The sequence below is a fragment of the Ixodes scapularis genome, unplaced genomic scaffold (assembly GCF_016920785.2).
Source record: "Ixodes scapularis isolate PalLabHiFi unplaced genomic scaffold, ASM1692078v2 PGA_scaffold2__306_contigs__length_199485367, whole genome shotgun sequence".
Classification (NCBI taxonomy): Eukaryota; Metazoa; Arthropoda; class Arachnida; order Ixodida; family Ixodidae; genus Ixodes; species Ixodes scapularis.
In genome coordinates, this window is record NW_024609857.1 from 160,798,747 (window position 1) to 160,826,507 (window position 27,761).

The 27,761-nt window shown below is 45.0% G+C and overlaps 1 protein-coding gene across 1 annotated transcript; it reads left to right on the forward strand.

Moving 5' to 3' along the window:
- The first annotated feature begins 312 nt into the window (after positions 1-312).
- Positions 313-27,633, forward strand: LOC121045541. The gene is made up of 6 exons (XM_040498446.2): positions 313-409; positions 12,070-12,143; positions 15,798-15,905; positions 20,834-20,872; positions 25,926-25,976; positions 27,580-27,633. Exons 1-6 carry the CDS (start codon positions 313-315, stop codon positions 27,631-27,633), a joined length of 423 nt encoding a protein of 140 aa, XP_040354380.2.
- The last annotated feature ends 128 nt before the right edge of the window (positions 27,634-27,761 follow it).

Below are 27,761 nucleotides of genomic sequence, written 5' to 3' on the forward strand. Positions count from 1 at the left end.
TGGACGGGCTTAGATGGTTTCGTAGCATCGTCCGCAGTTCACCGTAAACAAAAAAAAATATAGCAGATCGCTCGCTAGCTCGCATTCGAAAGCGGCTGTTGGCTCTGCTACCGTATAAGTAATTTCGTAGACTCAGCCGTGGCTGCGCATTACGATCGAAAATATAATTAATGACCACGATTCTAGCGAATAAAAATATAACGTAAAAAGAGGCTCGCGAACGGGAGCTTTTCAGTATAATCGGAACACGGTGGTATGATAGAGTTACCGGACGCCTCGTGTATACGTTGGAGAAGTTTGAGACTCGGAGTCATGAGTGGGAAGGTTTCCGTCGCCGTGTCGAGCCTCCTGCTTGTCTTAGCCTGGAGACCGGGTCAAGCCATGGAGTGTCCTGCCATTCCTATACCACGTGAGATGAGCTTCCCTTGCCTATGCAGTTGCAACTAGCAAAAATTGGAACAGGCGACAAGTGCGCTATCTGTATTCGCAGCATCTGTGCGCCTGGATAGCTTCTAAAATGCAAACTTAGTTTGCGCTTAGCCACCGCCTGAACTTTTGCACTCTCCCGCCATTTCGGTTTCGTCGCTGCAACATTATTTCATACAATTATTTTTTTTAACATCATATTATTTTGATAGACAAAAGCTATACTGCAAGAAAAATGACCGACGAAAAAAAAAAAAAGAAAAAAAAAAAACGAAAACCATTTGTTAAAGAAGAACTCCGCCGATTTTTTCATAGTCTTCGATTTGGCTGGAAATTGACAGACCGCACTAATAACACTTTCTCAACTGATAGCCCAAATATTTTAATAAAAATAAACATTTTCCGTGAAGTTGTTGACTTTTCAAGTTACGGCGGCCGCGAGGCAGGGTGGCCAGTTCCGCTTATTATAAGCGGATTTGGGCTTCTTTTTTCACCGAGTCGCTGGTAGATTTTTCCAGTCGCTTGTCGCTTTTTGGGCTTATTCGCGCTTTTCCCGCAAATATTGTTATTTTATTGGTCGTCATGCTCATTGACAGCGCGGTTGTTGTCAAAAACGCGAAAAACAGAATGACCGTTTGGCGCCGCGGTTAGGTGGCGCAAGCTACCGTCCGTCACAAAGTGCATAACAATTACTATCCCTTCACAAATCTTTTGTCGCCTTGCCCATCTTGCCAGTCGGCAGTCGCGGTCGTCGTGTCTAGTTGCCATTGTATTTTGCGCAAAATGGCTTCGAAGTGGTCGAAGTATGGCAATAGATATTGTAAACTGGCACCGGAGACGATAAAAAAGCAGCGTGCAAGTGCGAGATCCGCGCTCAGCATGCCGACCTCGTTCAGCAGATGGCAACAGGAAAACACGTGATTAACTCTCGGCCACTTTCCAGTGCACGTTTGACTACCACGGGCTTTACCAGGTCGTTGCCTCCAAGAACGAGACCAGAACTGGAGCTCAAGCTGGCATGGCACGCTGACTTCGTATTTGAGCAATTTCGCCTTCTGAGCCAGTTCCCTTTCTCATTTTATTATTAATAAATTGTTTTTAAGAATATATACATTTATTGAACTTCCGCTTATTTTGGGCTTCTTTACGAAGGTCACGCCGCTTTTTGTTGGCTTGGTTGGGGACGACTATTTGCTTATTCGCTCGGCCGCATCTGGCCACCTTGCCGCGAGGGTTTCAGGAGGCGACTCTTTTCTGGCAACAATGAAAAATCCCTATTTTTCTCTGCCCGTGTACGTCACCGGCGGGCAGGCGGACGAGCGACACGGGCAGCCGCGAAGTGGCTTGCCGGGCGCCAGCGATCCAGATTATTTTTTCAAAGCTTCAAGGTTAAAAGTTACCTTGCAATGGGTAGTAGTCTGTGATCCGCGGTAGGTTGTAGGAATAGTGCCGGAAAACCTCGAGAGAAAACAAAAAAATATCCGCTCCCCGGCAGCAATGGAGGCCAGCTACATCAAGGTGCTTTTGCGCGAGCTCTGTGCCGAGAGAAATAGTGTCACGTGAAACATTCTTACTTATGCTCGCAGCACGCAAGCCGGCCGTGTCGCGGCGGTCACCTATTGTTCACCGCGACCTGGCGGTAGCCGCCGCAGGACCATCGGGCAGCAATGGCGACCAACAGCACGGCGGACAGTGTCCCCGTCGTGATTACGACGGAATTTAAGGCAGTTACATGTTCGGAAAGTTCCTTCGGAAGCCGGTGCCGCCGGCTCAGAATCATCGCGAAGTAATAGCAACGAACAGCACAGAGGACAGTGGGCGACTAAGAATCCGGAAAGCTTCTTCGGTAGCCGGTGCAGAATCATCGGGGGGAAGCAGTGGCGATTAGCAGCAGAGCGGACAGTGTTCCCGGAGTGATTACGACGGGGTTTAAGGCGGTTACGAATCCAGAAAGCTTCTTCCGTGGTGCCAATATGACGAAGAGAAAACTGTTTCATGAATCTGGCCGCGTGTGCGACGTGAAGGAGGTCCGTTTCGACGGACAAGTGGATGTCACGGAGCGCCGTACTCTGCAAACAAAATTAAGCGCGCCCGCAAAAACATTTTGTTGGCGTTGAGTGGACCGCGGTAATTACGTACATTTATTTCTGAATCAGCTTGACAATAACTGGGCGATTTTTTTTCGCGCCGTTCCGCGATTCCCAGTATCTTCCTGTAGGCTGATGGAAACATCCAACGGTAGGCTTAGGAGGGCGACCGCATTCCGCTTCTCGATTCCGGTGAAGTATTTGCTGCATACTTTAGAGTTTGCTGTCGGTGTCGATGCTGTTCCATCGTCGCTAGAAGAGAAAAAAGTTAATTGTATTGTTCGTCAGCAGCTTAAACAAAGCGCGAACTGGAAGTTAAGAAACACCACTAACCTGTATGGACGCACAAGTCGTACCCAGGTCGCGCAGTACTCCGCCTCGTACGGCTTCGAAGGGACGATGTAGTATTTCGTGCCGTGCGCGATCTTGCCGACCACGCAGCAATGTTGCGGCTTTCTTGGTGCGGAATAGCCATCTCACAAATTACAGCGCTAACCCACTACAACGTACAACCAACGCAGCGACTGGCAGAAGATGCCCGATGCAACGGACCCGTTTGCCGCTAGGGGCGCCCTGGTCGGGGCTTGAATTATAGACTCATAGCGAGTTCGTTTCACGGCACTCGTGCCCACGCGTGCCCACTCGCAGCTTGGAACGGGTTCGTTTCGCCCGGCACTCCACGAGTGGTTGCACTCTCCGAGTTCGTTTCAGCGCTGACACCCCACGCGTGCATGCACTCGCTGCACCGAGAAAATCGGGAGTGCGCCAAAATGCAATCCCGCCATGCCTCGCTCCGGTGGGGCCGGCGAGGAGCGGGAGCAGACGACGAGGGTTCGTCTGCTACAATGTGTCGTGGAACCGAACGGAAAAAAAAAAAAGAAAAAAAAAAGAAGATTTTCTGATAGAAATCGCGTCCCGCGGGCAACGAAATCAAACGCGAGCTTGAATTGTGAGCGTCTGCTATTTCACGAAGGAAGCAATTGACAACCCGTGATTTATTTGCAGGTTTTAAATCGCTCTGTTGCCGTACAAACGCTAAAATATACCAGTGTGTAAAGAAATGCTCAAAACAAACACAACAGCGGCCCCCGAGATGTCTATCACCATCCGTGTGCGGGTGAAAAATTTTACATTTGTCGACAAAACTCCCCGAGCAGAAACCTCTGACTGCCCAATAAGCATCAGAGAAAGCTAAAGATGGAGACTTTACCCGCGGATTGGGCAACACCATCATGTTTAACATTTACCTACGTCAGCGAACTTGCCCCGTCGTATTTTGTTCAAGAAAGCTCTCGTTCTCGACGCCCTCACCGAGGCTAATATCTAATCCACCTATAATGACGATCCAAATCGAAAGTCCCCGTTTTGCTGGATATTCCAACAGACTAGTTTTAAGCCGTGCCCTTTTAGTAGTTCACGCATAATATACCATGCTCAAACGGATCAAGCTTCTGCTCGGACAGCATCATCAGTTTCCTTCAGTGTAAACGGTTATAAGAATTGAAAGATCGCAACCAGCTGCTTTGTAGACAGCTGGTTGCGGAAATTTACGCCGTCTGTAATTATCTCTATGGCAGCCCAGCTGCTTGAAGTCATCGCAACTATAAACTACAGGTTGCAGCGACCAACGTTTGTAGATAAACGTTGGTAGCGACTGCATTCTCACATTCCCACGCATCACTCCGAACAGAAAGGCTCTAGTTTTGGTTTGAAGTCGGTACCTTTTCTACATCATAGATGGCGGCAGCATCAGTCTTCTACACTCGGTGCATTCGGCGAGTTCGCTCGAGTCCAGTTTTCCGTGCAACACTCTGCGAGTGCGATGCATTCTGGGAGAGAGCTCGAACGGTGCCAGTGCGTGTGGAACGAACTCGCTATTAGATCCGCACGGTTCTTATAGCCGAGTGCTGCGAGTTGAGTATCCTTCTGCAGCTGGAACAACTTCAAGAGCGGAAAGCGCAGACACAAGCCGGCTGTGACCACTATGACATCCGTAAAAAAGGAGCGCTAATAATATTGAGAAAAATAGTGCACATTCTAGCCTCATTTTCGACATTTGGTGCAGTCACATTTGTTGTACACAAACGCCTTTATAATGTTTTTTTTTTTTTTTTTTTTATAAACATTGTTTGTTTTGGACATCGAATCTAGCTCGGGCTACTTTTGGAGTTTTACTCACGCGGCCGATCTGTTGAAGACGAGAAGTGAAATGTTTACACAAAGTTCAAGTCTGAGTTTAAACATGACTTTCGACATATTGCTATTCGTGTCCGGTATTAGAGAGGTTTGTTGTGGAAGAGTTGTTGAGCTCCATTAATACACGAAAGGGCCGGTGCCTGGTTTGTCAGGTGGTTGGCGCGCAATGTTCTCTCTCGAAGAGGAGGGGAAAACATCTTTATTTTATTCTATTACGGAGAAAGGAGGAATGTCATATAGGGCTGAAAAGCTTTTTAAAACCATGAAAATATTAATGTCGTTGAGGGAAGGCATGAAAATGTACAACTGTGCAAAACGAAAACTTAAAAATAAAATCATGTATAGATTACTTGGGGGAGAGGCTGACTTGCTGGGCTCAGTCATACAAGCCACTATAGGCTTTGACGAACCCGTCATTTGATGTACCGCAAGTGTTGTGTGAATAAAACTTATTATTATTATTATTATTATTATTTTCACACGTGCGCTCGCGAATGAGCGTTTCAGCGCATTGCATTCTACTCCAACGGTAAAAAAATATATATATACAAGCGTTTTTTTGTAATTTTTGTTTACTTATTCTGAATTAAAAATATAATCATAAATTTTTTATATTTCATGCACTATTGTATCTTCAAGCAAATATTCTTTATTGGAATATGAATAGTGTATTTGAGTATTTTATGTCTTTCATTACAGCTTGAGGTTTGACTGGGTGGGTGCGGAGTTATTTTAAGCGTCATTTCAGCACGATCTTGAAGAACAGTAACCAGCCGGTTCATTCTATTTTATATATTTTATTGTTTACAAGAATCACAGTCTAGGCGTGCTAGGTCACAGCCCAGCAGGCGCATGTTCGCCGCTTTGGAAGGCGAGCATAGCACGCGCTACACGCACGAATGCTGAAAATGGCAAGCAAAAAAGCGCCGAAAAAATATACAGGGACACAGACGAAGGGAAACAGGACAAGGCGCACTTCCAACAAACATGGTCCCCAAAAAACGACAGCTCGAGGTCCAAGAATTGCAGTTTGCTTTCTTTTTGTAACTCATGCGTGAATGTCAACCCGGAGCAACACAATTTAAACACGTCTAGCAACTGAGAGACTTCACTGCAAGGGTGCACCGCCGAGCGGCTAAGGATGAGGAAATCGTCGACGTATCTGAAGATCTTCACATTGTCATCGTTCGAAATGCTCAAAGCGATGTTTTTTCCACAGCTGCCTAGAAAAATGTCACACAAAACAGGTGCAACACTGGACCCGATGCAAACGCCTTTCCTTTGCACATAAAGACCCCCCTCGAATGACGCAAACGTATGTTTTAAGTAAAAAACCAGGAGCTCAAGAAAGCTATCAACACTGATGCCCGAAGAATTCTGGAAAGCGACAACTCCGTTCTGGTCTATGCATTGTCTCACCGCCGAGAATAGGGGTTCATGAGGAATCGAGTAAAATAAATCCTCGACGTCGATGGAAAACCCACTGCGCATGCACTGGCCCCCTTGCCTCAAAAATTCAATGACACATTCTGAATTTCGCACTATGAACGGATCATGCAACTCAAGCGCGCACAAATGTTTGCGCAGGAAATTACCCATGTGAAGCTGCCAAGCGCCTCCTTTCTGTAACAATGGCCCTAAAGGGAACTTCAGGCTTATGTGTTTTAGCAGTAAAGAATATGATATGACGGCGGGGCCCCTTGCAGTGAAGTCTCTCAGTTGCTAGACGTGTTTAAATAGTGTTGCTCCGGGTTGACATTCACGCATGAGTTACAAAAAGAAAGCAAACTGCAATTCTTGGACCTCGAGCTGTCGTTTTTTGGGGACCATGTTTGTTGGAAGTGCGCCTTGTCCTGTTTCCCTTCGTCTGTGTCCCTGTATATTTTTTCGGCGCTTTTTTGCTTGCAATGAACCAACTGGCCCAAATCTCCACTTTACTGAAAATGCCACTGGCCAGAAGCGCTTCTCTGGAATGCTCTATAGATATTTTGCTAAACTAATCAATCACCAAGGAGCATATGCATGTTACAAGAGTAGTTGGACGTCCTGGCGTGTGTAACAGTAACTGTACTAAAGAAAATCTAAAACAAATGTCAGGTTCCTTCAGGTAACACGAGAGTGTGGGGCGTCTGTACCCGCACTCCAAGCATTCTCCGTGGCGCTTGGGTAATTTTTCAAAGAATGTAATGCGTGACTCTTCGGCCTTTCTTCGCCAGCGTAACTGCCAGCTTCTGATAAGAAAATAACAAATTTGCTAGCGATCTCACGAAGCTAGTGAGCCATGGTTTCAGCGTACCAATTGCAAAAACGATTCTCTGAAAATCCCAGTTGCTTCCCTTTTTTTTTTCTTTCTCATAGTTGAGCACGTAGGCCAAGTTCATACTTTGTGCAACTAGAGATTATTATAGAAGGAACGCCCCTGTTTTCTCGCTTTTTGACGCGAGAGAGGCGGGCGCGAGCGTACCCGATTGCCGGCCGCGCGCCTAATATATGCGTGGTTCTAATTAAAAAAGAAAAAAAGACTAAAACCACGAAATCAGTAAATTTGAGAAACACACGAAGCGCGTGGAGAGCAAGGTAGAGCCCTGAAGTTACCGCTCAGGGCAACAGGCGCAGCAAAGCTGGCGGTCAACGAAAAAGCCGCGCAGGCGTGTTTTCGCGCCAACAGTTTTTCGCCTGTTGCCGGGCCGAGTGGTAACTGTAGCGCACCACGGAGCTCTCCACATATTTCTAAAAATTACTGATTGAGTAGTATTCGCTGACGCTCAGCATGTTTGCAGGTGGAACCACATGTTAATTTTTAATCATTAAAAAAAAAAGTTGATCGACACATTTGAGTTATTTAACCTATTTATCGTGGCGAGTAGCCCCAGATATGATGTCCCCCTGGCCGTATAACTCACTTGCACAGACAACATTTGTGTGGCTTTTTTTTTTTTTTAAGTATGTGAAGCTTAAAAGAACACGCCGTATGTTTGAGAGACATGGTAAATATGGTTAACACCTGCGGAATTTCTTATTTATGCGTATAATACCGCATCATTGTTTTCCTTTAAATGTCCCTTTAATCTAATTTATAAAGCGTACAAAACCGTACTACACCTAGAGAAATTCACTATATGTAATGCGTTAAAAACAGACAAGCACGAATTGAAGACCTTTTTCTGTCACCCAAAGAATAAAATTATATGCATGGATAAAGATATCAAGTTGCTGAATTGAAAAATGGAACTATACCTCTTTCCACCTCAAGGAAAAAGCAAGTTTTGCGCTTTGTTCCTGCGCGGCGCGAAGTATTCTTACGAGATTTGGTTCCCTAAGGAAAAAAAAGATGCTTTTAGCGTTTGGAACGTGTACGTCTTGAAAATATCACATGTATATTTTATTTAAAATTCACCTACATATGTCTTAATTATTTACATGAAGGGGTAAATTATTAATGTTCCGCAAGGATCTGGACTTGTTTTACTTCGGTTCTTGAGGTGAAAACAAATATAGTCTAACGTCTTCAAAACGCTCAAAGGGGGGGGGGGGGGGGGGGGGGGGGGGTCAACTGACCCCCAGATAAATTTTTCCGCTAGATTTAGCGGAGAAAATTTTCCGCTAAATGTAGCGGTGAAATTTTTCCGCTAGATTTAGCGGGGTAACTTTTCCGGTAGATTTAGCGGGGAAATTTTTCCGCTAAATTTAGCGGGGAAATTGTTCCGCTAGATCGCTAAATTTAGTGGGGAAATTTTTCCGCTAGATTTAGCGGGGAAATTGTTCCGCTAGATATAGCGGGGAAAGTTTTTCGCTAGATTTAGCGGGGAAATTTTTCCGCTAAATTTAGCGGGGAAATTTTTAGGTTAGATTTAGGGGGAAATTTTCCCGCTAGATTTAGCGGGCAATTGAACCACAATGCACCGCGCGGTTACGCCGACGGCGACGCCGCTCAAGCTGGAAACGGACGCCTAAGAGCTGCGCTCTAAAAGGAAAGGGTAAATCGTGATCACTTGGCTAATGCCGCTATTTCGTTATAACCAACCAGACTCGGCAGTAGCTAGGTCGTTTGCTTTCGGTCGGCTTTCGACTGAGAGCGATCGCCTGCTCGCTGCGTCCATCAGGGAGATGGCACCTGTCGTGTGCTGGACTGGCGTGACGTAGTTGGCAACGCGCGTGGCTGCCACGCAGATTAACGGGGGTTCTGTACTCTTTTCGAAAGTTGCAGCTCATTCTCAGCTGTCATCGTGTGTTCTGGGTTGGAACATTCTTGGACTGACCCCGTGTAAATATAAGTGCAGCGGTAACTGGCTGCTTCGGGTCAGTCGTTCTTCTGTTGCCGACACAAGATGCTGGTACCTCTTTCGTCTGTAGGCGCAAGCTCGCCTCATTGAATTTTTATTTTAAGTTTTACATAAATCTGCTCGCTTTTATTTTTGACAAGTTATTGTTCTCATTGCACAAGAAGGAAGTAAAGTCACAAAGTAAAATGCACCTATGGCCAACTTTCTGGGACATTACGCGGAATAGATTGTTTTCAAAGAAATCAAAAAGTATAATAGAGTGCGTTCTACGAGGCAGTTACAGTCCTTAGGAACATTAATTATCATATTTAGCTAAGAAAAGCAGAAATTGTCAGTTTCGTAAATGTGGCCCATAGGATTCAATACGCGCCCGAAGGTTTATTTACGGCTTATCGATAATCTGTGACAGTCATCTATAATATTCTTGGGAAACATGTTTGTTGTTGTTCAGTTGAAATTCTCAATTTAGCGTTTGCACCGAGGTAGTCCAATGAAGTTTTGGATGACTAAATGCACCTCTGGTAAAAATTTGAGATTTCTGCGTGAAGGCGCCGATTTTTCCGGTCGATTTTAGAGGCAGTCTCAGGATTCCTGACACCCTAATTATGAGGGATCGACAATACAAAAATTAGTAATCAACAGGATTCAGCTCCAAATGGGAATGACGAAATCATCAGTAAACTATTGCTCTCCGCTATGTGACGGGAAGGCAAATCCAACCTAGACTAGGAAGATGAAGTCACCGCATGTTTTTTTTTGTTTTCGCCAGCAATTGATTGATTCAGTGATTCTATATACACCGCCAGAAACCCGTTTTGCTGAGTTGTCTAGTGCTTAGTACTCAGATGAGCCACGACTCTGGTGCTCTCATGAATTGTGACCCATAATTATAAAAGTTTGCAAGTATGGCCTCTGGGTGCCACCATCTTGCTGCTGGTGTGGGGAGATCGTCTGATAGTCAAGCATTGCTGAGGCGTACCCACGGTTTCCAGACTGGCGCCCAAACGAAGCGTTTTTCATCCACGGGGGCAGACCAGCTCTCGAAGCTCAGCTGTTTGCAAACGTCTATACAGTCTTTCGACCGCCCGCTGTGTTCGCCCCCGCAACGGTCTCCCTGTGTTTCTTACACCTCCCCTCATCCCCCTCCCCCCTTTCCCCATCGCCTCCCCAAGTCGAGCTCTGAGCGGCGAGCCGCCCCAGTAAATCTGTAGTTGCAAGACGAAAGCTGTGTCATCTGTGTCGTCCTCTTGTGTGTTTCTTTCGTTTTAATTCAAGAAGCATTCGCGTTTCTTTTTCCTTCGCCTTGTGTTGTTTCATTTATGTCTCATTGGCCTCACTTATATAAGCGGGCCCGTGGTCCGCTCATATTTGGCGTATCTGGCGTTATCGTTCCAGTAGTCATAAATGTATTCTCGTTTTGTTGGGCAGGATGTTTTTATCAGTTGGACATAAACGAGCGAAATATCTTTTCTCTGTAATGGGGACTTACCTCGGCAAACCTCACTCATGAGGGCCCTCACTCACCCTCACTCACCCTCATCTTCACAGGTGAGGTGAGGGTGAGTGAGTTTCTGAACCAGGAAAATTCATGAGTGTGAGGGTGAGTGAGGGCCGTGAGGGCTGTGAGGGCGGTGAGGGCCGTGAGGGCCGTGAGGGCCGTGAGGGCGGTGAGGGCGGTGAGGGCGGTGAGGGCCGTGAGGGCCATGAGGGCCGTGAGGGCCGTGAGGGCCGTGAGGGTGGTGAGGGCCGTGAGGGTGGTGAGGGCTGTGAGGGCCGTGAGGGCGGTGAGGGCCGTGAGGGTGGTGAGGGCCGTGAGGGCCGTGAGGGCCATGCAACTCGGAGCAATTCGAATGCGTTTGAAGCGGCTGCATCCAATCAGGGACGCAAAATTTTCACGTGATACCTCGTGCCGGTGATGATGACACCGAAAGACTTGGTTCTGGTTTGAAATCGATCGTTTTTTCTTTAAATAAACTGTTTCAGAAAGGTGCATTAGTATTCTTAACGAGATTTAAATGCATAAAAACACGTTTATAACGCGTACGTGTCTAAATAGTGCAAGAAAAAAAAATTATGATGACGATGGCAAATTGCAGCAATTCGTTGCTGCGTGTGATCGCGGGCGGCCAGTGTTGCTGGTGTTGGGACGTAAAGTTTCTGGGCGAAATCGCCCCATCTGAAGCTGGCCTGAGTGGCGTGAGGGCCATCAGTGCGTGAGGGGCGTGAGGGGTGTGAGGGCCGCAAGGGCGGTGAGGGGCGTGAGGGCGGTGAATGGCGTGAGGGCGGTGAGTGGCGTGAGGGCGGTGAGTGGCGTGAGGGCCGTGAGGGCGGTGAGGGCCGTGAGGGCGGCGAGGGCCGTGAGGGCGGCGAGGGCGGTGAGTGGCGTGAGGGCTATGAGTGCATGAGGGCCGTGAGGGCGGTGAGGGCCGTGAGGGCCGTGAGGGCCGTGAGGGCGGTGAGGGCGGTGAGGGCCGTGAGGGCGGTGAGGGCCGTGAGGGCGGTGAGGGCCGTGAGGGCCATGAGTGAGTGAAGGGCGTGAGGGCCGTGAGGGCGGTGAGGGCCGTGAGGGCCGTGAGGGCCGTGAGGGGCGCGAGGGCCGTGAGGGCGGTGAGTGCGTGAGGGCCGTGAGGTTCAGTGAGGGTGAGTGAAGGGCTGAAGGTGAGTGTGACTGTGAGGGTGGGGGTGAGTGAGGGGCTGAAGGTGAGTGTAGCTGTGAGGGTGAGGGTGAGTGAGGGGCTTAGGTAAGTGTGGCTGTGAGGGTGAGGGTGAGTGAGGGCGACCTAAAATGCCGACCTCTGAATGGGGAAAACATTTCCGCATTGATACAAAATAACATGGAATTGTCTTTTTTTTTTCTAGGAGAAATTTTTTTTTTTTTTATTATTCTTTTAAAGCTATTTTTGTCCTCTGGGGACATCAGACTTTTTCATCTTAGAAAAATAAATAAGTACTTTTTTATTGATTAAATTGAGTACAACCCAGTTTGGACATTCTCTTATTCCCAAGTCCCATTCTGCTGTAGAAAAATAATTTAACGAAATGCTTATAAGGGTGTCCTCGCACGAACCGCTTTACAGTGGCCGAGGCAATAATGGAAGTCCACACATGTCTGACGGCAATGAGCAGGCCCATCAAGTCCAGCGAATATGATGTGAGTGTCTCTTTGAACTGCGTTGACGCTTAGACTCCTTTGAGTGCCAATGATTTCCCGGCGTGCTTTCTTTTTCAAATAAAGCTTTAGATAACTGGCGGCAATAATGTTAAACAACAATATGGCCGAAGTGTGGTTACTTCGAAGCGTATTTCTTATATAGCGTGTACACCAAAATCACGGGAAACTTCCCAAACTTGGACCACGAAGCCATGGACTTTCCGTGGTGACCACGATAGACCCTTTTCAAATGCGCGCCATCTGGTAGCCGCTGCGCCAATTATTCAACAACTGACAGAGTTTGTTTTGGATGCCGACAATGTTCTTAAGGTTTTTAGATACCTGGACGATTTTCTTGTACTTTTAAAAACTAACACCTCTGTGACGAACTTTGATACAGTACAAAGTATTCTGTCAGCTTTTGAACAGCATGGGAAAGGTGTACTTTTTACTCATGAGCTCTCTGACAACAATCATTTGCAATTTTTAGATATTAACATCACCATCAACGAGCGACGTGTGTGTTAGATGTATCGACCTCGCGCGCGGAGAGAGTTACTTCCTTTTGATTCAGCTCATTCGAAGAGTGTTCAGAGAGCTATTGCAACTTCGTGCCTGGAGTCTGCACTGCTGAAGTTTCGTGACCATCAGACGGATGCTAGTTTTTATTTTCAGACTTCTAGACTGGAATTGGCTGGCTTCCCGTGTTCGGTCTTGGTTTCTGTGGCGGAGACCGCCTTACAAAAAATGAAGGGGTTGAAAAGAAAGGTCCCAACGAGGCAGAGAACAAAAGAAAAAAAAAAAAAAGAAGTTATTTTGTACATTCACAAGGTTGCCCACAATCTGAAGAAATTTGCAAGCCAGTACGATGTTCCCGTTGTGTTTTCTGCCCCAAAGAAGTTGGCTGGGTTGTGCTCCCGCATTTCTGATGAGAAGGCAAAAGCATTATGTGATAAGAAACACGTCACCCCTTACGTGGACTGCACAGTGGGTGTGGTCTACGAAATCCTACTGAGTTGTGGAAAGGTATACGTCGGCCAGACGGGGCAATGTGTCAATGACCGAGCACAGGAGCACGCATTATCAATAAAAAATAAATATGGCTCGCATTTGCCGATACATTGCAACATGTGTGGCTGTGTTCCGCGGCTTCAGCAGATAAGAATACTATACGTCGTGTCAGCTTAAGTCCAGATGCAGCCGACGCTACAAGCTAAGGGGAACAATCAAGCAGCGTAAAAAGCGCAAGTCACTTGGCTATTTCTGTTTATGATTGGTTCAGCCATGATAGGACACGTACGGAAATGAAACGAACACCATGATGATGCGCTTCTGATGCTGTCTGATTGGTCCGACCAGCTCGTAGAGTCGCCTGTTACTGGACTCAATGTGAAACGGAGTAGGGAGAAGCCGAAAGACGGTCGCTCGAAAGCTATTAAAAACTTTCTTTATAAAAAAAAAAAAAAAAAAAAGTGGGACGCCGTGTGTCAGCGACACTTTTTTTGTACTTCATAGTAATGAATTTCAGTTTTTTAATGATAGAGTACAAAAATTAATCAAGTTTTACGTGGTGCTGCTTTGTCTGTCGTGTGTATATATATGTTTGCTTTTCCTGAATAAAACTATACTTCGTTTCGCCTTATGTCCGAGCGCGGCCGATGTTATGAGCCGAAGGGCCAATCAAACAGCGAAAAAGGCACAACGCCATGGCGTGCTCCCTGCAGTTGATGGCACTAGCCGTCTCTCTCTGGGTGCTCCTCCGCCGGCTAGTCCTATCAAGCGCAGAGAGCACGCCATGACGTTGCGCTTTTTGCGCTGTTTGATCCGGCTCATAACATCGTCGGCGCTCAAACATAAGGTGAAATGAAGTATAGTTGAAAGTTAGCGCCTGTCCTGTATAGTTCTTGTCCTTGACTTTTTTGCGCTGTATGTTTTACTAAGATGAACCAACTAGTCGAACAACGTACCCTACGAAACTAAAGAACCCTGCAAAATTAAAGTTAAGTTATAAAAGGAACGCACAAGCGAAGGACAACGAAGAACACAAAAACAAGATCAAGAGCGAAGGAATAAGGAGAACGGGGAGCACAGTGATGAGCAGTGACCAGTACGAACAGGAAGGAACAGAGGAGGACATTATTGATTGCCCGCGAGGGGGTATATATATATATATATATATATATATATATATATAATTAAAGGACGCTAAAGTCGCTCTAACAGAAACCTTCATAAATTGTTTTAAACTTTATTCTAACCGATGAATTCATAAATAATAGTATATATTTCTTATTATTTTCGTATTCATCCGTGATCGCTGTCGACGAGAGTAGGCAGTTGAGGAATTAACGGAGATTTTAACTCCGTTGATCGTAAATGTCATTCAGCCCGAATGACATTTGACTTGCGCGTGTGACACCGCCTAAATAACATTTGAGTTAAAGGACATTTACTCCAAAGGCCTTCACGACGCCCGTCTGACAGGGGTATTTTGAGAAGCCGAAGTAGAACGGACTTATCAGATATTACAGGTCTCGATATCAGAGGTGTTTACGCACGCTTCTCGTCTACTGGGCAATTAAACAGGCACTTGGTTGAAGAAACTCCAGCAGCCAGCCACCGCCTCTTCCAGCCAGTTGTGTCGGGGAAACATTTGTTTACTGGTTAACAAAACGCAAAGGGATATCAGCTTGGAACCAATAAGAGACCAGCACTCACAAAAAGCAGTGGAATCAATCGAGCTCACGAAGTCGCTTTCATTGAAGCGTTTACTAAACACGCGAGAGGTTCTCGAGTCTGACTTGCTCATTTTCAACTTGAATAGCCATTCCTTCCTCACTTTTTCCTCGTTGAGATAATAATAACTGTTTACCGCGGTTTGTGTTGTGCTGCGGTAAAACGCTGGATATTATTTCCTTCTCTAGCGCTTCCCTACTGTCATAGCGAACACTACACCACCATCCGGGAGCTTTGACATTTAAACGCTAAAAATGCATGCTTGGCATGACAACTACTTGTTCCACGCCTTCGAGCAATGATAAAATGTCATATCACAAGTATTGCTCAATAAAAAAAGAAAAAAAGCAAGAACACGTGAAATATGTATCTACGCATTACCCGAACATCTAACGAGTCTAGGAATCAGCGCAGTGGTCTGCTATCTCCCACTCGCTAAGTCACAAAGAAATGATGATGATGATAGTTAGAAAAGCGCCCCCTGTAGTTCGCGCACGCCAGCAATAGTAGCGCTTGGAAGTAATGTTGTGCTGCAAATCGACGCAGTGCCATGGGTTCAAATACGCTATATTAAGGGTGACTAACTTTTCAAACTTTCATATATAACTTTCTAAAAGAGCTGTGTTCAAATTTTTTCACTTCTAACTTCTACTGTGCAGCGGCACTGTCACTGAGGTAGATATGAAAGAAAGAAAGAAATTAGATAATTCTGATTTTTCTGTTTTTCTATGTGTATCTTTCAATACACTGTTCATAGAAAGGTTCGTTTAGAAGTTCCCGTAAAACACTTCTTACTTTTTGAGCGGTTCCCAACTGTATAAACGGGCATTCAATGTCTTTCATCGCGACCAAGTAAACAGCCCCGTAATTCTCATCACGCCCCTTTACCTTGGTTCATGTGCGGCGGTGTTTCGGCAGGCGGTTCAGGGTTTCTTGATGGACTGCGCGGAAAAGACGCAGCAGGGCACATCGAACCCGCTTGTGTTCATGATGCTCGCCTGCTCCGACGCAAACTACCTCGACAAGGTACGTTGATCTCCTTGTACCGATTATAGAGGGGTGCGGGATAGTTCGTGCTAATTAATCGATCGCCTATAAAATGGCATCACGCGTGCGCTTCAGTGATGCTTTTGTTCTAAACGACACGGTGGTGTCGTTTTATAGAAGCCCCCTGTACCGGTGCTGCACTAATCGACACATTCTTCTCGGAAAGACCCAAAATTTTATTACCACGCTGCGAAACGCTGTCTCTCGAATGAAGTCGTCCGACTTTGGTATAACGATTGTAGGAGCCGTAAAATGTTATCGAGCCATTATGCCAAAATACTCAAGCTGGTTTATCCTATATGTGCTGGTTTCCAAGAAGAAATGTCTCGTTCACTGGTAAATCAATGAAATTAGGAATGCGAATTAATTATTTTCAATAGTGCGCACCACCCGGCAGCTGCTCTGAGGTCGCCATATTTTGGGCGCCGACTGTGAGCATTCATCGGACACGATCGAGCGCTCCGTGAGCGCTCGGCGTGAACTCAATTTCGATCAAACGCTTGGTTCAGGTAAAGTAGCCAGTATCACGGTACTGCGGAAATCTTGACTACAGCCAGTGTTGTAGGCGTTACCAAACAAAAAGTAAAGAAAGACGTTACTCGTTACTTACAATAAAAGGAACGCGTTACCGTCTTACGTTACCTCAAAATAAACAGAACGCGTTACCGTTACCGATAAAAAAGTAACGCAAGTTACTTTTGCGTTACTTTTTAATAATGAATTAGCGCGTTTTACCCTTCGACGTTACAGGTATGCATCAGCGCCATATTAAAAAAGCAACAATATGTCCATTCAAAAACTGAGCATAATTACCTAATAAGTTTTACGGTTCCAACTAAATACTCACGAGGAAAAACGCAAAAAAGCAAAAACATATATAAACAGATTTTTGTTTTATTTTCTTTAAGTTTGGCAAGAATATGTAACCATAGGGTTATTATAATGTACAGTCAGCACGAAATGAAACCCGAACGCCGGAACGCGTGGCCATCAACACAGGCTGCTTCACCTGGAGGGCGCCTGAGAACTAATGAAACTGCGCAGGTGTGCGAGAATGCGGGTCCGACTAAAATGAACTCGAGCCTCGCGCGGCGCGTCTCTGACTTCCGCGTTTCGCTGGTGGTGCGCTGTAAGCGCCGTCACATCCGACACACAAAGTGCCGTCACTCGCTTTGTGAATCGGATGCCCAGCGATACCTCTTCAGCGCTGTCATTATTTATCGCTTTCTGTATCGCAAGGGCGAAATGAAAGTTGAAACATTTCGTGCACAGAAGACACGTAGTGCTCGATGACGTTTCACCGGAACCACGCTGGGGCTCCGGTGAACAATGTGCCACGCGCGGTTTCTGAAATATAGTTAAGCGTCATAGAGGCGCAATAAAATTCGTTTATTGGCAGAACCATGCATAGTCTTTATGAGAAAAAAAAAAAATGCTGCAACAGACCGACGCGGATGCCTTGGTTTTTATAAGCATGCTCGTGTTTTTGTGTGAGGTTATCAGTCGTTTCTTTATAAAAAGCGAGGAATTACTCGCTGACGCTCTTTTTGTAGCCACCGAAATGCCAGGCGTATCAAGTCCGGAGCGGAATAAATCCAACACCCTGTCTGAGCAGGGCCTATCGCAAAGAGCTACAGCCAGGTTAAAGGAGCTGTGCAACGACTTTAACGTTGAAAGAATTGGCATCTTCTGCTTTTGATATTGTTCACCTTGTCACAAATAAAAGAAAACACACCTCCTTTCATCAAAATGTTGCGATCCCGCCGCGTAATAGCGAGGCAAAACTTAGAATATTCCCCGACCTGCAGCCGCGAGCGGCGGCCATGAGAAACACGCGGCATGACGTCAATGGGGAATCTTGTAAAAAGATAGCAAGTTGTGCAAATACCTGCTCGATAAAAGGTAACTTTTCTATAAATCTTGTCGTTCCAACATATATATAAATGCGTCAAAAACCTGGTATCATCGACAAAACTTTTATTATGCAGTTTTAGTGGCGCCATCTATCCGACGTCCACAAAACCGTCAGCTCTCTCTGCAAGGGTGCCTTCATGTGCGCTTCGCGTAGAGTGATGCCAACTGCCTGTTTCCCTTTCCCACACCCTCTTTCACCGCCATTTTGTTCCTCTCATTGTTTCCCCGTGCGCCGGAAATTGGCCTTTGCGTCCATCGGTCCTCCCTCCGAGTTGGAAAATGCTAATCCTCCCTCCGTGGGTTCCACAACGCTGCTGACGCTGCTCCGCACTTGTGAGATAAGGTGCTTGTTCCCGGGAGGGTTATAAGCTCAACGGATCATCGCCGAGAACCAAAATGGCTGCTGGTTTGTCGGCGAGTGGTATTACAAAGGGTGGCACCACCCTAGCAAAGCGCACATGAAGGCTCCCTACTCTCTGCTACCGCGAACAGCCGCCAAAAGCCGGAGGGGGACGGGGACAGGGCCGGACGGGTATGGCCGGACCCGGATGAGACTTTCCTCCTTTCACCATATTGTTCGCGCGGCGCCCACCAGCACGTGGTCACGCGGTCGCGAGCGGATGAGTTCTCGCTGCTCACTGATGGCTCTAAAGAGAGAACTTTCCCGGAACCTCGCGCCTACCCCATCACCGTCACTGCGCACTTGACCCGGAAGACGACGTACGAGTTGAGAGGTGGCAAAAACCTGGATCTTTTTCATTTTTTTTAAACTAAAAACTAGGGAATCCAGGCAAAATCTGTTTTCTGTAGTTCACTTCAGAAGTGTGAGGCATCAACCTCCACAATAATTTAAGCGAAGCCCTGAAATTGTTGCACAGCTCCTCGCCCGGTGTCGACCGGGCGACAGTGCGACTCACAAAAGCACCCCAAGTGACGGCGCTTACAGCGCGCCACCGGCGAAACGCGGAAGTTCCAGACGCACCGCGCAAGGGTCGAGCTCTCGCACTCTCGCATCCCGGCGCATTTTCATTAGTTCTCAGGGGCCCTCCAGGTGGAGCAGCCTGTGTCGATGGCCACGCGTTCCGGCGTTCGGGTTTCATTCCGTGCTGACTGTACGCTAGAGGTTCAACTGGCGCTAGTGCGCTGCTGCAAATTGAAGCAGACAGCAACCAGTCGGAAACTGACTTCCGGTAATATATTTCTATGGGAAAACGCGAGTGCATATTCTCTCTGCGCTCAGTTATAAGAGCAAATATCACGAATAATTTGTACGTATTAGACACATTGGAACATTTCTCAGTCACGCAGACGAAAAAAATGGTCAGTTACGGCGTTTTTAGTTGAAATTCGTGGCATGAAAAACAGTGCTAAAACCGCTTCGTATTTATGTGCACTGTCGGACACTGTTAGCGCGAACTCGGCGTCGGAGCTTACCAGCATAGGGAATATACGTGCCAAACGAACGAAGGGCGGAAAACCAAGGAAGACTGCAAGAACTACGCAGTAACACTAGATAAGTAACTCCTTGTGCGGATGAAAACAAATTGAAAGCCACGTAATATAGTCCGATTTGCGATTTTATTCTTTTTGCTCATGAATATGTGCGAAGATGCTCGATCTGAGTTCAAATCATCACCCGCACGCTCCAAATCTTTGCAAATAGGGAGTTGCCAGAGAATAGGTGCCCGATAAAAACTGCCCGACATTGGAAATAATAAAAAGACACACCTAGCAGACGTACTTTGTTTTTTTACGTTCCAATGTTTTTTGTTGTTTTTTTTAACCGATCGCAGAGATGCACGACAGGGTCATTTTCATATAGTGCCAGGACTGGCATATTAGCAACATATAAGCGCCACCAGAATGCTAGCGAACCTGGAACACACTCTACATTCCTTTGGATCGTTATTTTGCTTAAAATCGTCGCTTGTTTTTACATACCTGCCATGGAACAGAGGTTTGGGCCTGAAATATTGCGAAGTTTAACATCGTTCAGTGGTAAAGAAAAATCATATAACTAAAGCAAATACAGATTTACAATGTTAATAAAGGTACATACTATTCAGTACAATCCAAATAGCAAAGGTTATATGTGTTATTTTGCGTCGAAGAGAAAAGCTTCACGCGCGTTTTCCCATAGGAATGCACACGAGCACCGCAAAAGTAGACTGGTTGCTGTCTGCTTATATTTGCCTCCCGGAAGTCGCACAGACGCTAGCGCCAGTTGAACCTCTAGCGTACACAACATTATAATAACTCTATGTATGTAACGAGTAATGTAATACGTTACACGTTACTCGAAATAAATCTTGTACGTTAACCGTTACAGTTTCGAATATGTCACGAGTACTTTACTACGTACGTTACCGGAAAAAGTAACGCGTAACCGGTAATGCCGTTACTTGTAACGCGATACCGCCAACACTGTAGCCCAGGAAGCGATGTCCAATGGATGGATATTAATGGCTGTACTATTTGTAACGGGCGGTAGCTTGCGCCACCTAGCCTTAGTCTAAAAAGACCAACATGTGATTCATCCTCCTGCCCTTCTGAGCCAATTTTCGGCCCCTAACGCCAGGCGGTGCCAGTGTTGCCTGATGAAATTTTGGAAAAGGCCTGTTGCAGTTTTTGAGATAAATGATCACTATAGCTTAGGCTATGAAATGAGACCACGATAGCTGCAGAGAGGAACATAATTTTGGCTAGGCCTTGGAACGTCGAGTTCCTTTCATATAAATTGAGCTCCTTATCAGTGGTATAAAAGGTCGAAAAAGACAAATACGTCGATCGCAACGGCAATCTACACGTTTCCAATGTTCATAAAAGGTGGTATCCTCTCAAGCGGTCGTCTGATCACCACTATATTAAGCAAATGCTGTCTCGTACGACAGGATTTTTTTTTGTTTGCCATATAATTTTCTTACGCTATGTCCATAATAGTTTAAAATAAATACAGATGCACTCTATTTATTACGTTTCGTCCTTTTCTTTAGACTGCTTACTGCATGTTCGACCAAGAACAGGCAATATTTGTGAGTATTTGCGCACCCTTTTTTATTGACATTGGGCAGTGCAGAAATGACGACGCTTATGTTTACAAGATCAAAATAATTTTGTTAGATTCTGTTCGAATCACTCATTTTGAACACGGCCCATATAACAGAACTTTCAATCAAAACCTCTATGGTTAATGACAGGCTAAGAGTACAGGGGGGGGGGGGGGGGGAGCTCCTCCCACCCTTTCCACTTTAGCAGAGAGAACGCTGGTGAAGCGTTCTCTTTGCTAAAGTGGAAACGGGTGGGAGGAGCTTCCACTGAGCTCTTAACCTCTCACCGAGTGTAGTAAATCGGCGCCTGCACATGGAAATCCTTCACTGAATACATGTTCACTGAGCGGGTCAGTTTTACAGTGTAAAATTTCAAGACGCAGTTCTCTTCCTATAAAAACAAACCAACAAATTAGATCAAAACACTAGCCAAAGTCAGGGTTGGGCGTGTTCGCCGGCGACCGAGTTAGCGACGCTAGACTGCAGACTTGTACGTAATCCGTTACAAGTAACGAAATTACTTGTAATCCCTTACATTTATCAGTAATTTTGTAACGAAATAATTACATATTTTCTAGAGTAATTTTAAAGTAATTCCCTTACATTTTTGACGTAACGGATTCCTTGTAATCCGTTACATTTTTTTGTCAGAACCAACCCCCCCCCCCCCCACCCCCATTCCAAATAAAGATTTTTTTTTTTTTGTAAAGCCGAACGCAGTGACACTGTCACGCGAATCGACTAGCGTAAAGGGAGGCTTGGCACTCTTCAGTTCCTCAAAGCCTTTTTTTGCAACACCAAGCCCCTGAATCTATCCTTTTTTTAGACCCTAACATCAATGTAAAAAAAATCCAAATGAACAATTCACGAAAATAAAAAAATAAAAGGGGGGGGGGGCAAGTTATTTACGCTTTTTTTTTTTTAGTCCCTTTGTCTTTTCTTTGCTATCGAACACGGGGAGAGGAGGACACCAAGTGATTGTGCGCCTCTTCGAGAAGCTCGAGGCGGTAAGTGCACTGAAAAGAATTAACAATGTCCTTCTCGGATATAGTGACTACGACCATTTTCATAAAGTCACAACAGGAGACAACGCTCCGTCTACCCTACCCTTTTTGTGAGTCAGCTTTTTGCGAGCATTTAGATTATGGTAACAGTCTTCCTTTCTTCTTCTTCCTGTTTTGCCCTAGCAGGACGCATCTTATCTCAAGCAGATATTTTCACAAGTAAAACATAATGGTGGCTGACGTAGACTTGATATTCTGGGCTTGAGGAGAGGGTGAAATTCGTGAGTGGGGCCATAGCGCGGCTTGCTTAGTACTCTACCCTTTGCTGCCCGTGGTCCAACAGACGTTTATCTGGAGAACACCGGAGTAAACTGCAGTCGGTTCGTGCTCCGTGCGTTTTTGAACGGCACCAAGACAGGTACACACGGCGAACGTGCGTTTACATTTCCCTGTTTTAACCGACGTTCTAGTTAATTGTTGTTATGAGTGTCCTTCTTTTTCTTTTATAACTTATATTTATATACTGGAAACTTTTTTTATTCACCAACGTCTCAAGTGAGGCTCGAACTGTTCAGAACCAAAGGAAGAAGAATATCGAGCCAAACCTTATTTAATATTTAATTATCACGTCTTACTGTTACAACTATGTTTTGCTATTGATGACTTCTACAGCTTCGCGATTTAGAGAATGGAGAATTTTAGTAGATCGGTCCGATGACTCCGATAACGATATCCGATACTTCGCCGCCGTCTTTGCGTATGCTTCATATCGCTATCGGGTACCGTTATTGCGGGTATGGGAGGTATCGGAAGGATCTACTAAATCTCTCAAATAGCAGGCAACGGCTGCAACGACGAAGCTTTGCTCTACATTTGCGAGGAAAATAGTACTACCCTTGCTTCGCTGAAAAAGCTCAATGCAGAGCATGAAGCATTCGTGAGGAACATTATGACACTCCCATTCAGTGCCTCAGTTCAAATTGTGTTCAGCGTAGCAGTCGACATATTGAGTAAGAGATAATGCAAAATGTCTGACGAGACATATAAGAGCCAGCTGTTGCCCAAAATACTCAAGGTCATTAAAAGGAACAGGTGGCAAGAATAAGAACTTGAATAACCCTCTTCCCTTTGTTTCTTACTTGATAACAATAATGTTAAAAGTAACGCCACAAAAGTAACGGATTACTTTTTCAAGTAACGGTCAGTTACTTACATGGGAGGGTAATTGTAATTGTAATAAATTACAATTTAGCCTTGAGTAATTGTAAATGTAATTCCTTACTATTTTTCAGTAACGTGTACAAGTCTGCGCTAGAGAGAGCAACGCTATTTTCTTGTGGCGCCATCTCCCGATCGGCGCAGCGAGCAGACGACACTTGCTCTGTTGTCTGCTCGCTGCGTTTATCCCACACCGTGGCCTATCCGGAGATGGCTGCACAATAGGGAGTTGTAGCTCGTTTCCGCAGCCCGCTAAGCACACGGATAGCTCCGTAATCAGCCATAAGGGCTTGAACTATGCAGAGAAGGCTAGCGGTGAGCATACGTGGCTGCGGCGTTTTCCTCACGGATACCGTAGCAGAGCAGAAAAACGATCTACTACAACTCCCTAATAGCTTCACTAACTCGGTCGTTTGCGAACAAGTTTTCTCTTCTATCATCTGCTAATCCACCAGAACCCCTCCCCTAACTAACGATGACTGTTCGGCCTCTAACTGTCAGTCCCACGTTAGTAGGAAGTTTTAGTAGACAGTGCTTCCCCCTCCGCTAAAGCTCAGCTACTAAGAAACCGCCGCTGTGCCTGCGTGTCGATGGCCTTGGCTGTAGAGTTCCGGGTAGCGGACGGGCTTAGCGGAGGAGAAAACACGGTCTACTAAAACTCGCTAGTATTTCCTCTTTCGCAAGTCTTCCCCTCTCTCTCTCTCTCTTTCTCGTCGTCTGCGAACGCGCTCAACCTCAACGTGGCACATTTTTTTTTCCAATTTTTTACTGGAAGAGAACTACGCCTTGAAATTTTCCACGGTAAAACTGACCTGCTCAATGCAGATTCGGTGAAATTTTGAGCTTTGACGTTTGCAAGCACGGCCTCCGGGTGCCGCCATCCTGCTCGCTGGAGGTGCGCTTGGGCGCGGCCATAATCCGATTACAACGCCTTAGCAAGGCGTCGTAACCGCTGGGCCTTCTATCCTCACTTTCACCTCCGAAATCCTAGTAAAAAAAAAAAAAAGAAGTCCGGCTTTTTGCGGTGTATTACTATAATTTCCCTCTTTATGGAGAGAATTAAGATATACCATGGTTCCGCGTTTTCGGTTTCTATTTTTTCAAAACTCGGCGTACTTTTTTCGGTGTTTATTTTAAAATTAAATTTTCATTTCTTTTTCGGCGCATATTTATGCCCACAAAAGTTTATCGGCTTTTTTCGGTGAATATAAAATTAACACCAAAGGACACCGGATCAGATTTTTCTTGCATACCTCTGATATTTGTGATCACTCAAAGAATAACGGCACAGATACATTGAAAAATAAATGAACACTGTATTTGGCAAATGTGTGCAACTGTAAAAGAGTCAAGAAAAAAACACAGAAGTACAAACAAGTCAGATATGAAGCCTATGCCCAGAAAACATGCAACTTCACCTTCTGCACATCCGGATTACTTGATCTTGTTATAGTACACACACATATGTACTTCCCCAGGTTCTCCTCGTTGATCCGCACTCTTTCTTTCCTGTTAATATAACCCTGAGCTTCGAGAATGCTCTCTCAACGCTAACACTGGACACTGGCATGCTGAGGAGATGAAACGCTGCCTGAGCCAAAATTGGCCACTCAACCAACTGTGACTGCCAAAAAGAGATATGGTGCGACGTTTTGAAGCACAACACAACATGCAGAGCTTGCATCAAGTCAATCTTCCTTACAACGATTTTGAATACACACTCGTACATGGCGAAGTTATGGGGCATTTCGGACTTCACGTTCCGATCGTTGATGCGCACATTAAACCAAAACGTCGTGATGGCACCCGTGTATCCCATACATTCGGACACGTTTCAATAGACACTGTCGTTCCACTTTTTCGCCACGGCTCTGTGGTACGACTGGAAGGTTAAAGTGACCTTTTCCGGTTAAAACTGAATTTTAGAAAATGAATTCGACGTACTTTTATCGGTTTTTATCGGTTTAAATCTAAAATTCCGAACCTAAAAACTGACCTTTTTCGGTTAAAACCGAATTTCCGAAAATGAATTCGGCGTACCTTTATCGCTTTCTATCGTTTTAAAATGAAAACTCTGAACCCTAGATATATGTTGCTGCACTTTAGACTAAATATATGTTATCTTATCAAGACTTATACACGTTTCAAACGCAAAAGGCATCGCTTCTTTTTCCGACAATCAAATATTCCAACTACTTCGCACGGCGTATGAACCATGCGCGAAACTTGTTTTTTTTTCTTGAGGCGAAAACGAGTATAGCTATTTTTCGCCGTGATTGGCTGTTTCTGTGTTCTGCAAAAAAATGAACTTACATGCTTTTATTTTTTTTTAGAGTATATGTTACTTTGTCTGGTGTTAGAGTAAAATCCAGATCTTTTTTTTTTTTTTTTTGCGGTACATAACTTTTTAAATTCGCGTTATACCTCCGCAGATGCTCGCTACTCTGCGGCGGCACTTACCCGTGTAATTTATGTCGATAATGCCATTCACCGCCGAGTAAAAGAGTTTTAATTTTCGCAACCCGATTGGTCAAACGTCTCTTTAAAAAAAAAAAAAAAAAAAGTAAATTTTTTTGCATCGAAATATTAGGAGTCTATACACACTTATTCACTTCCCGTGCAACTTTAAGTAAGCCTACTGAAATATATATATATAAATACATACAAATTTCTACACATGAAAAATCGCTTGTTTGTTATAGCTGCTCTCCCCGGCTTCCCCGGTATACTTTGTGCGTGTGTGTGTGGAAAATACCCAGAACAAAGGGAATTGATATACCGATTTCTTTAATTCGTGTATTTTTTTTTCATTGCAGAAAAAGTTAAACCTCGATCCAAATGAACAGAAAGTTGCCGACAAGATATTTGTGAGTACCCAAACTCTCAATTGTTTAAGCACGGAGTCGCAAACGCTATATTTCAGGTGCTATACTAAAAAAGGACTTTGACAGGAAGGAATAAACCTTTTCTGTGTACTCTCGTCTCCAGCCACCTAATAGGCGTATCCGGTATGGGCGACGAAAAAATAATCCAACGTTTCAACCTGTTAATAGTAAAAAAATAAAGGGGAGGCAAAGCGACAAAGTGTGACAGTTACGCTTATATCCTAAATGCCTTCTAATGGCGTGGCAAAGGCAAAACAATGTTTTCGCCCATACTGGAAGTGACGTCAATTCGAGATGGCGGCGCACATGCATAAAAGGTCTATGCACAACGTTTCGGGCAGACGCCCTTCTTTCAGTGATAGACACGAAAAACGGCAAGGAACAAGTAAGGGCTGTACACACGTCACGAAAAGGGGGTAGGTTCATGGGTCGAGAGAGAGGGGAAAACCGTCAGAAAACGGAGTACATCTTCGCTTGTCTTCTATTGCAGTACAGAACGAGAGAAAGTAACAAAAAAGAAAGAAAAGTCCGGTACGCGCCAGCGACACGGGATTTCGAACTTGGCTTATGGCGTCCTCCGCATGCACACTAAACTCCACAGGATGGTTCAGAATGGTCCTCCTAAATTAATTAAAGACACTGCAAACAGACAACAAAAATATTAAAATAGATTACAGATGGAGCAGTTTTTTGTTTTTTAATATTTACGTGCAATCTTGCCACAGAGCAAGGAGCTGAATTTCTGCGTTAATAATCAAACTACAATAACCACCAAAGCATAATTTAATATATTCGAAATATGTATCGAACGATTCGCAATTTTATATACTGTAAACGACTTATTTTTCGCGGGCTCAATATTTCGCGTTTTAGGTCAAAGTAGAAGTTTTGGACTATTTCGCGGGTTCTAAGTTTTGCGACGCGGGGGGATCTCAGTATAGATTCCAATGTGTTTACATTTGACCGGAATAGTTCGCGGGACCTATTTTTTTGCGAATTGTAGGCGATTCACAAAATTCGCGAAAATAAGGTCCTCGCGAAAATTAAGTCGTTTACAGCATTTTGCGTCGTTTTATATTCTGTAATTCGTTGATAAATTTTTTGTCATGTCTTTTTCAAACACTTGACATATTTCGTAGCTTTCTGGCATATATTTTTTATTGTAATTTTCATGTACGTGTTGTAGGCATTTCATAAAAGAAATTAAAAAAAAAAATGTATCACTCTGCGCGTGCTTCTGTATGAAATTGACGGCTGTGCAATGTATGAATCGTGAAACCTTTGCAATGTTCACGCCTCGCGCTTCAAAACTTCACATCTCCGGAACAACAACAACAACAAAAAAAGCTGCTTTCACGTTTAGTTGAATGCTCCTCCCAAATCCATGGCTTTCAAACATACTTTTTACATAAATATAAAAAATGACCCAGACCATCATTGTATGAACTGACGGGAAAACATCTTATACAGTCTGCACCCGTAAAACATTTCTCGTAATTTCGCTTGTGTCTGTGATGGATTACATTGGAGACCACCACGGCCTCCAATCTTAACTTTTGTCATTTATGTGAATTTCTGTCCCCAGAAATGCCTGAAAGAGATGCACGCGCAGCTGGTGCAGAAGAGGAGCAAGGCGTGACGAAGTGTGGCAGCCGATAAACCCTGCTAATAAAATTCAGTTCTACAAGTTTGCCCGCCACGGCATGACACAAAATTTTTTCCGGCGTTCAGAAAAGCGAGACTACAAATAAAATAGCATTTCTAACA